General features: G+C 40.1%; 1 protein-coding gene across 1 annotated transcript; it reads left to right on the plus strand.

The window, feature by feature from the left end:
• Nucleotides 1-4511: 4511 nt before the first annotated feature.
• LOC118742135 (lipase 1-like) lies at nt 4512-8790 on the plus strand. The gene is made up of 6 exons (XM_036474095.1): nt 4512-4676; nt 4763-4940; nt 5103-5314; nt 5649-5798; nt 8158-8295; nt 8377-8790. Exons 1-6 carry the CDS (start codon nt 4512-4514, stop codon nt 8788-8790), a joined length of 1257 nt encoding a protein of 418 aa, XP_036329988.1.
• Nucleotides 8791-9157: the final 367 nt, after the last annotated feature.

The following is a 9157-nucleotide window of genomic DNA, read 5'->3' on the forward strand; positions in this document are numbered from 1 at the left end:
TCTGGAAATGCAAAAAAAAAACTGAAGCTCCGATTTTAATAAAAAAAAAATTAGTGTCTACCATACAGATGTAGGTATGTATATACACATGTATAGTAGATATAAAAAACATGGAAAATAATGTGCATATGTCTGTAAAAAAAAATGGACATGTAATTCCGCCAGTATCCAATTTTAATAGAACCCTTTGGATTTTGTACACAATTAATATTTGAGTGCCAGCTTCATTTTATTCATATCTGCTGTACATTTTCGGTAAACAAAGCTGTGGTTTAATACTTCCTATTGTAAAAACTAGTGTTGGGCAATACTATCGATACCAAAAGTACTCAGAACTCGATTCTCAAGAGGATCGACAGCAACCGATTTTTAAAAGTATCCATACTGAGTACTCGCAAAAGAACTTGAAAGTACTCATTACTCATAAAAGGAACTGGAAAGTACTGAGAACTTAAAAGAACTCGAAAGTACTCAGTACCTACTCAAAAATACTCTGTTCCAATAATCGCTTTGATATATGTACTCATGATCGATTCAAAGTATTCAGTATTAAGTGTCGAATAGACTTAAAAAGAACTGAGTTTTATTTACATTTAACGGTATTCAGAAATGATTGTACTCAATTTGCAGTTTCAATAATTTCCTTTGACGCAATTTGGGATTCATACATTAATTTGAATAAAGTACTGGCAGCTTGTGAGATTTCTACACTAAGTATTGGAATATTACCAACATGTATATATGTAAAGAAAGTACTCAGTACTCTGAAAAATACCCGATACTTAAAAGTATCGATACCTAAAAACCTTGATCCTCAAAAGCACTCGATACTTCCCAACACTAGTAAAAACATACATACGTATATACACACAAACATAAATATGTACAAACAAACATATGTATAATATTTACACACAATCCATTCCATGCTTATGCCTAAAAGTATGCACACTTTAGTGAAACGACCAACTGATAAGTTAACCCAGCAAAGAAATGCGATCGCGAAGATCGAATTGATTATTCAGCAAAGTCATAGTTGAAAAGCGCTTTTGAAGCAACGTTGCAGTTAGAGTAGGTAGTTTTTTTTTATCAAATTCGGTACTTGTTACTTTCTTTGTCAAATGTGGTAATTTATTGTAACATTTTTGCTAAGTATGGAAGATACTCCGTCACCCGTTCTGATACCATATTCAAAGGAAAATTCTGCATGGGAAAGAACATTTCCCTTCTGTTTAAAATTTAAAGCAACGATGTGCGTTTCCTGTTATAGAAATACCACATTATCTAATTACCTATAATTTCAGTTTTTAAATATTGTTTTTTTTTTTTTATATTTAGAACAATTTCATTTTTACTCCAAACCTACATATCCCCTAGCCTAGAATGAAAAGTTGCTAAGTAAACTTTTTGTGAAAACCCATATCTTGTTATAGGAGACAAAGGAAATTAAAAATGCGCCCGGGCCAAATATTTATTTACAGAAAAAGCACAGCATGCGCGCAAGAAATTCTGAAGATTTGTGTCAAATACAAGTGAAGAAATGCGACGTTCTATAACCGAAATTTTAGACAAATTTGCGGTGGAGATATCTTTCAGGAATTTATAGAAGCTTGATGAAGGCTTTGGTTTGCTTCGCAACTTCGAAATAACAGAACAAGTACCTTGAGCGAATCAAACAAATATAAGGATCACGAAAAAGAAAATAAGTTACCCCAAACTTTTTTCCAGGTCGACTGCTTCCTTGAGAAACCTGATCCACTGGCCTAAATTAGAGATTAAAGGCAGGTTTCTCACAGATGATACCTTATCACAGTTTCCCACCCACCTTCGATGAAATAACAGGGCCCACCCAGTTTTCTCTGCTTATCATATGGATGGTGTGGTGCTGTCGTCTGGGCAGAAATGTACCTCTTAGATTTCGTGTGCCTAGAGTGGCATGTAAATTTATATATAGTCCATACTCCTCAACCCAGCGAGGCAACCACTTTGCCTTGCACACTTTGCAGTTTCTCACCGCTTTCCTCCAAAGGCTTAAGCCCAGTTAAGTCACAAGAATTTCGAGATACGTTGACAGCTTGTTTATATCCTACTTTTTGCTTTTACACCTTCGTTTACTTGTACTTAATATGTGCAATTACCCTCCTCGAGTTGTCATCTGCTTTTTTAAAGCTCGGCAAAAATGAACTATAAGGAACCCGATCCTTATGTACAGATCAATCTGTCCCTCACTTGTGCTTGAGAGAAGCGAATTCATCGGAAATCTCCGGGGAACACGTGCAAGACCTTATCGGCCTTGTACAAAAAGGTAACTCTGACTTTGAGGGTTTCAAAATATATCCCCTTCCGAAGCAGCTCACTTGGATAGAAGTCAAACATCGATACGATACTTACACAGACTTCTGCAATTGGGCTAGTAAGATCCTATCGGGATCTTGGGGCCTTGCTTCTAAGCGGATCCTGCCCGGTTTCAAATTACACAGAAACCGAGCAACCAGAAGTATTTTAAGGGGCTATTCGCTTCCCATGGTCCAGTTACATTACTGATTTTTCGGGTACCCATTTGGACTGGAATTCAGGCCTTACGGTCACTGAAATAAAGCTTGAACAAGTTCTGAAGGAAAGAAAGGTGTGGACACAGTTTCAAGATGTATGTGGGGAGCTTACGACAGCAAAGTCAATAAGCTTATTGTATCCTTTCAGGGCGAAGGTGATAGGCTTCTAGTTGGTATACTAATAGAACACTGTTTGTTGGCATTACATACCTTTAAGCTAAAGGGTGAACACACCAAAACTGCGACACTTTGGGAAGCTTATAACTTACCCAAAACGAATTCAATATTTTGAAATTCAAATACCATAAGTTGACCATGACCTTAGTTGAAGTAGAAGAAATTTCATTTGAATTTGATTCCTAGTTGAGTTAGAAATGGCAACCGAGCTAGAAACGAGACAAACCATTTTGCACGAGTTTATAAATGATTCGGCCTTAAGTACACGTAAAATTGCTAAAAAATTAAAGAGTGCACTATTCGACAGTTTGCAGGGTTTTAATCGGTACAAATAAGGCCTGACAGTTACGAGAAAACCAGGGAGCGGGGGTTAGCATGGTCAATGTGATAAAAACAGTGCTCGGAAGGTCCTCAGTGCGTTTTCGCGAGATCCGAAGACTTTGTCGCGTTATGTTGCAAAACCCGTACGGAGATCGCAGTTTTTCGTACAAAAGGTAAAGCGGAAAGCTTGATTGAGATGTTCTACAGCTCAAACAGCGCCAGACCGAGGCGCAAAGTATAATGTTACAGCGAAATCCCGCATTCGGAAGTTGTATGAATTCTAAATTAAAAAATACAACTGCATTGTTATGGACTGCGAAACCTACTGCTATAAGAATTCAAAATATATTACAGGTCAAGATTTTTATACTGCTGCAAGTCGTCAAGATGCCCCTGAAAGTTGTAAGCTGAAAATGAACTCCAAATTTCCAAAAACCACATGGTTTGGCAAGCTATTTGTTCCTGCGGCCGTAAGAGCAGCCCTTTTTTCCCATCCGGGACAATGAATGATCAAGTTTATCGGGATGAGTGCCTTGAAAGGCGTCTTCTGTCATTTATCAACAGATAAGGAGTAGGCCATCGTTCTAGGCGGACATGGCAACCTGCCACTATGCCAAGGACACATTGCCGTGGTATAATGCAAATAACATCAATTTTGTAACTCACGACTGCAATCCACCCAATAGCCCAGAGCCACGTCCTATTGGGGAATATTGGTCAATTGTCAAAGGAATCTTGAAGAAAACAGGTGAAAGAGTGAAAATTATTGAAGAGTGCAAAACAAAGTAGTTGTGCGCATCGCGTAAAGTCGATGATGCAGTCGTGTAGAACATGATGGCGCGTGTGCGATGAAAATACCGATCACTTGCATATGGAGCAAATAATAACTAATATTTTAACATTTTAATATCATCTAAACTTCCAAGTTATATAATACAAAAAATAATAATTTCAAAGCCTTCTAGTTTGTTTCTGGTAGTAATTTCTAAATGTCGCAGTTTTGGTGTGTTCACCCTTTATATAATATGTTAATACGAAAGACCATTGAATCCTCATATTATGGCCGGAACCAGTGTTGAAGACTCGATATAAAATTGCTTGACCATTTACGTATGGACGCAATGCTACTACAAAATTCATCACTGTTAACTTTAAGCTTCGATATAAACACATATGTAGATCATAATTTCACGGTTCACCGATTACGACAAAATAAATATAAAACAAAACATTGATTAACTACGCTGACAAACACTGTCGTACACAGCCACACATAGAATTAAATAGTTAGTACAGCTACAAAACTCCTCCATAAGAGAATTAAGATACTGAAATTCGTTACATCATTTTTGGAGCCACCACAAGCAACAGCGTTCAATGCGATATCATAATTTTTCCAAAGCAATAATCCAACTAGTAATACTAACACTAACGGTACACCTGAGATATCCGTGGGATTGTATGCCCCCAATTAAAACACCAAGCAGCCTTACATCAGCCTCTGCAACGCACCTGCCTATGGAAGTGGGCAAACCATTGTTGTGGCCACCAATTTTCGGCAAAAGTGATAGTAAAGCAGCGGACAAGTACGACAAGGAAATCGAGCGGCGTTCACACTGGACAACGGTAAGTAGACAGTAACAATTCGATTAGATGCATACAATTGATGACATTCGCTAAAACACTCTGCATATGTACTCGTACATACATAGACTGATTGGCTGGAGAAGCACAAGTACGCCGTGGAAGTGCACAATGTCACCACAACCGACGGTTATCAGCTGCTTTTGCATCGCATACCCAAATTAGGCAAACAGCCCGTCTTGCTGGTACACGGACTTCTAACTTCATCACTCGCCTGGTTGCTGCTCGGACCGGGCAAGAGCTTAGGTATGAACGGAGTGTAGTTTCTATTCAACTAAGCTTTTGCTTTTGTCACCTACACTGACCCATTTGTGTGCACCACACACACACCAATGTACTCACATGCCGGAGCTCTAATATTTTGTTTCTTCTCCTGCCTTACCCCGCCTAACTGGGTGCTGCTTTCAGCTTTTCTGCTCGCCGACCGCAACTACGATGTTTGGCTGGCGAATTTACGCGGCTCAGCATATGCGCGCAGTCACACGCAATTCAGCGCCGACAGCTCGGACTATTGGAGCTTCAGCTTCCATGAAATGGGCGCCTACGATCTGCCGGCCATAATGGACCACATTGGGAATGAGAGTTCGTTCCAGCAGTTGCTGCTAATTGGGCACTCCCAGGTGTAGTACCGTCCGTATGCTTAGTTACCGTTGTCAATGGTGTTGGACGGACAGACGGACGAACAGGGAAACCGGTCGATGTGTGCTAAAGTGCTGTTGTTTTTGTCACGCTTAGGCGCTGTTGTTATCTACATTGTAATTGTTTTTGTTCTCGGATTTATCTTTTGTTTTTGCACTTGCTTTTGTTATGCTTTTGCTGTGCTTTCGTTGCTGTACACGTGTGTTGTTGTGGTCGGTGGTGGGAGAAAATGTAAATATTGTGTCGTTAATGCTTCTTACGCCATTGTCTGTATTGTGTTTTCCTTGTTTTGTGCCTTCATTGGGCTGCTTTTAGGCGCTAAACGCATTCCTAGTTTTGTGTTCCATTCATCCCGAGTACAATGAACGCATTCTGTTAATGCAAGCGTTGGCCCCAATTGTGCAATTGCACGATTTTGTGCGTTTCAAACCGGATGATGTGCGGCGGGTAATGCGCTTTGTGAAGGTGAGTCGAGGAGGATCTTGGGTTTAAGATACTACAAAGATTTTAAAGGTAGGAGTTGGTAACATGTTGAAATTTTGGTTGAAATATTGAAAAAAAACAAATTTCAGTTATTGAAGTGTAGCTATTTAGTAGCTTCCTAAGAGGGTAGAGCTTGGGAGCCTAGGCGGAGCTAGGTAAATTGGGTTCGTTCACTGCTACCGCAAAGGGTTATTAGGATTAATCAGAAGAAAGTGTGGAGTGCATGATAGAAATCCTCAGAGCAGTATACTTCCTCCTTTGCTCGAGTGCTTGATACTTTATTCCCTACTTGACAATTATAATGGTAGTTCCCAGAAAAGCACAGAGAACACTGCCTTTTTGACGACTGAGTGGAAGATCGACCTATCTCAGCAGCCAGTTCGAAACCGCCCTATATCATAGAACTAAGAACGCCCTATTTCAGAATTCGCTTCAAAAACGCCCCATCTCAGCTCCGATTCAAAAACTCCCTATCTCAACATATTTGCTAGATATTTTGACTTGAGGTAGGGCGTTTTGGACCAAATTCAGAGAAAGGGTATTGCTGAAAAGTTTTCTTAGATAAGGCGTTTTCGAACTGGCTGCCAAGATAGGTCGATCTTCTACTCAGCCGCGATATGATTGACATTTGGTGTCATGAAAATGGGCTATGCGCTAACCTAATCAGAAGATGTGCGGTGTACAGCTAGTTATCTGCTTTCATTGAGAACACAGCTTGTATGATTGCTGACTGGACAATTCTCAGAGTACAAGTACCTGGCTGTGACCAACAAAAAAAAAAAACATTTACATCCCCAGTCAAGCTGCTCGTTCACGAACTCTCAATATACAACACGCTCTTCTCCGCAGGGTTGGAACAATGATACAGCAACAGAATCAACGACCGAGAGTTTGCAAAAATATCAAACAACATTAGGACCGGCTCTTTATGCTTTGTTGAATTTGCCGCCTCTGGATTTAGCGAACCAAGAGTGTTGACTGCGCTCTTTTGATCTGTGGCACGAAGATTAGAGTTTTGTACACAGAGAGTTATTGAGAAGGTTGTCAGATCAGTATCCTTCGTTTTTGGCACCTGATAACAAACTGATACCTGGAGTCTCCTTTGGAAGACAGAACTTCATTAGATTTCCTACAAGTGAATAATGGAGAGACTCAGACACTCTCTTGGGAAGCTTCGAGAAAACTTTCTATACCGACAGCTCAGAGAGTGAAAACGGTATTGGAGTTGGATGGCATCTGGACGGTAACTTCAGATACTTCACCACTTTGGGTGCAATGGCGACGGTCTTTCAATCGGAAGTCTTTGTAATGCTAAAAGTGGCAGATTGGATAATTGGCGAAAGGTGGCGCGGAAATAAAATCAGGATCTACAGTGACAGCCAAGCTGCTCTGAAAGTCCTGGAAACCGCTCGAACCTCAAAGCCCATCCCCACCTATATATTCCCTTCCTCTAAATCCTGTCCCTTTGTCATAAGTACAATGGGCAATACGGCCTGAGTGCATGGAAAAATTTGTGTTTGGTTTTCCGGCCAGCCACAATTCCATTCCATTCCATTGGAAATATGAGAACTGTTCACAAAGGGTGAGCCAAAAAATTTAAGACTTAATTATTTCCCTGAAGTCTTGTATAGTGTCCGGTGCCCACATTCAGGTTGAAATGCGCTGGTCAACCTACGGAAAGAAAAACTTTTCAAAGCGATTTATTCAAAGTATCAAACAGTGTCAAATATCTCTCGAAATATTGTCCTACATAAATATTTAAATGATACTTAATACGTCTGCCAATCTCTCCGACCACTTTCAACCCGTCCGTGGGGTTCCACTGACCTTTGCTTCTCCTTCTAGGGAGCAAAAGTACCAACTCAAGAATACACGCGGGCTGTAGTTAGTTAAAACTGAGAACACAGATAAATTAAAAAAACCAAAGCGAGTTGGTTGTGTGCTCCGATGAGGCAATCTCACGAGCTAAGATATCATAAACTATTTGCGCTCGTACAGCCAAAAAGCTGCAATTTCATGTCGAACTATACCGACAGGGATGCCGTTGAACGAAGTATAGTGGATGAGCTGGCGTTCTCTAAAAGCTGTGTACTGGGCATCCCTTTCTTAGGGAGAAGTAAGGGGAAAAAATGTTGTGTGAGCGAAATTATTTTATTTGTGGCTTATTTTATTTAAGCAAGAACCAATGCCACCCAGTAGTGAAATCCTTAAATTTTATAAGTAAAATAGTTATGTATGTTTTCGAAAATGATGTAACTCTATATTTGTATGATTTAAATTTTTTCCGATATATTTTTTTACTTCCTAACATTTCCAAACATATCTGCCTACATGTGATAAGTCCAAAGTAAAATCCGAGTCATATGAACTCTTTCCCGCCGGCTATCTACGTAAAAAATGTTTCCAACGCAATACCGACAATCGCCAGACTTGTCTGCAACTAATGAGCACCTTTGCGGGTAATGGCCGCTATTCGAAGGTAAGCCAAAATATATCATGTCAAAAGATGCCATCCGACACATACTTAAAAACTCGCTCTCTCTCCCTCAACTATTCACAGTCCATTGAGCCGCTCCTTTATGGCCAACTGTTGCAGGGTGGTTCACTCAAGGAAATCAAACATTTGCAACAAATCTGGTATTCGGGTGATTTTGTCGCCTTCGATTATGGCGTCGAAGGCAATCGTAAGTACTACAACAACTCCGTTGAACCGTACAATTACGACCTTAAGCTGGTTACTGCACCGCTGCTGCTCTACTTCGGCGAAAGTGACGCCATTGCAACGCCCGGTGGCGTTCACAACATCTACTCACGTCTGCTGGGCACAGTGGTCGGTGTTTATCGCATAGCCGCCGCCAAGTTTAATCACTTTGATTTTCTATGTGCGAACGATGTGAAAACGCTGGTCAACGATAGAGTAATCGGCATGATGGAACAACACTTGGCCGGCAAATTGCCCTACGTAATTGAATAAATTTATAAATTTACAACAATACAAAATAGACAAATTCGAATGCATGAATGGTGTGTAAAATACTTGGCTGTTGTCGATAGTTAACTAATTTTATTATGGCAATAAAATTGTTTTTAGTGGTTGCGACGCGCGACAAAAGCTAACTGAATGACAATTTTTTTCTTTTATTTTTCTTGTTTTTTTTTTTTGTTTAAATGCTCTTGCTCCAAATTTCGTTCGAGACGAAACCGCTGATTTGCTCATGTTACATAATTATGTATGCCAACCAACCACAACAAGCGTGGGCATTGATATTTGCACCGAGCTACAACAACAGCAATAACAATTAACATTCACTTTCTTTCCTTTCCGCTTCTTCATCGGCCTT

The sequence above is a fragment of the Rhagoletis pomonella genome, unplaced genomic scaffold (genome assembly GCF_013731165.1).
Source record: "Rhagoletis pomonella isolate Grant_MI unplaced genomic scaffold, Rhpom_1.0 Rhpom_scaffold_00006, whole genome shotgun sequence".
Classification (NCBI taxonomy): Eukaryota; Metazoa; Arthropoda; class Insecta; order Diptera; family Tephritidae; genus Rhagoletis; species Rhagoletis pomonella.

What these genes read in the sequence shown, in the direction of transcription:
- LOC118742135 (XM_036474095.1), top strand. Translation starts at nt 4,512, where the DNA reads ATGCCCCCAATTAAAACACCAAGCAGCCTTACATCAGCCTCTGCAACG. An exon ending in GGCGTTCACACTGGACAACG is followed by an intron (nt 4,677 to 4,762) that starts GTAAGTAGACAG and finishes GTACATACATAG; the next exon opens with ACTGATTGGCTGGAGAAGCA. An exon ending in TGCTAATTGGGCACTCCCAG is followed by an intron (nt 5,315 to 5,648) that starts GTGTAGTACCGT and finishes GGCTGCTTTTAG; the next exon opens with GCGCTAAACGCATTCCTAGT.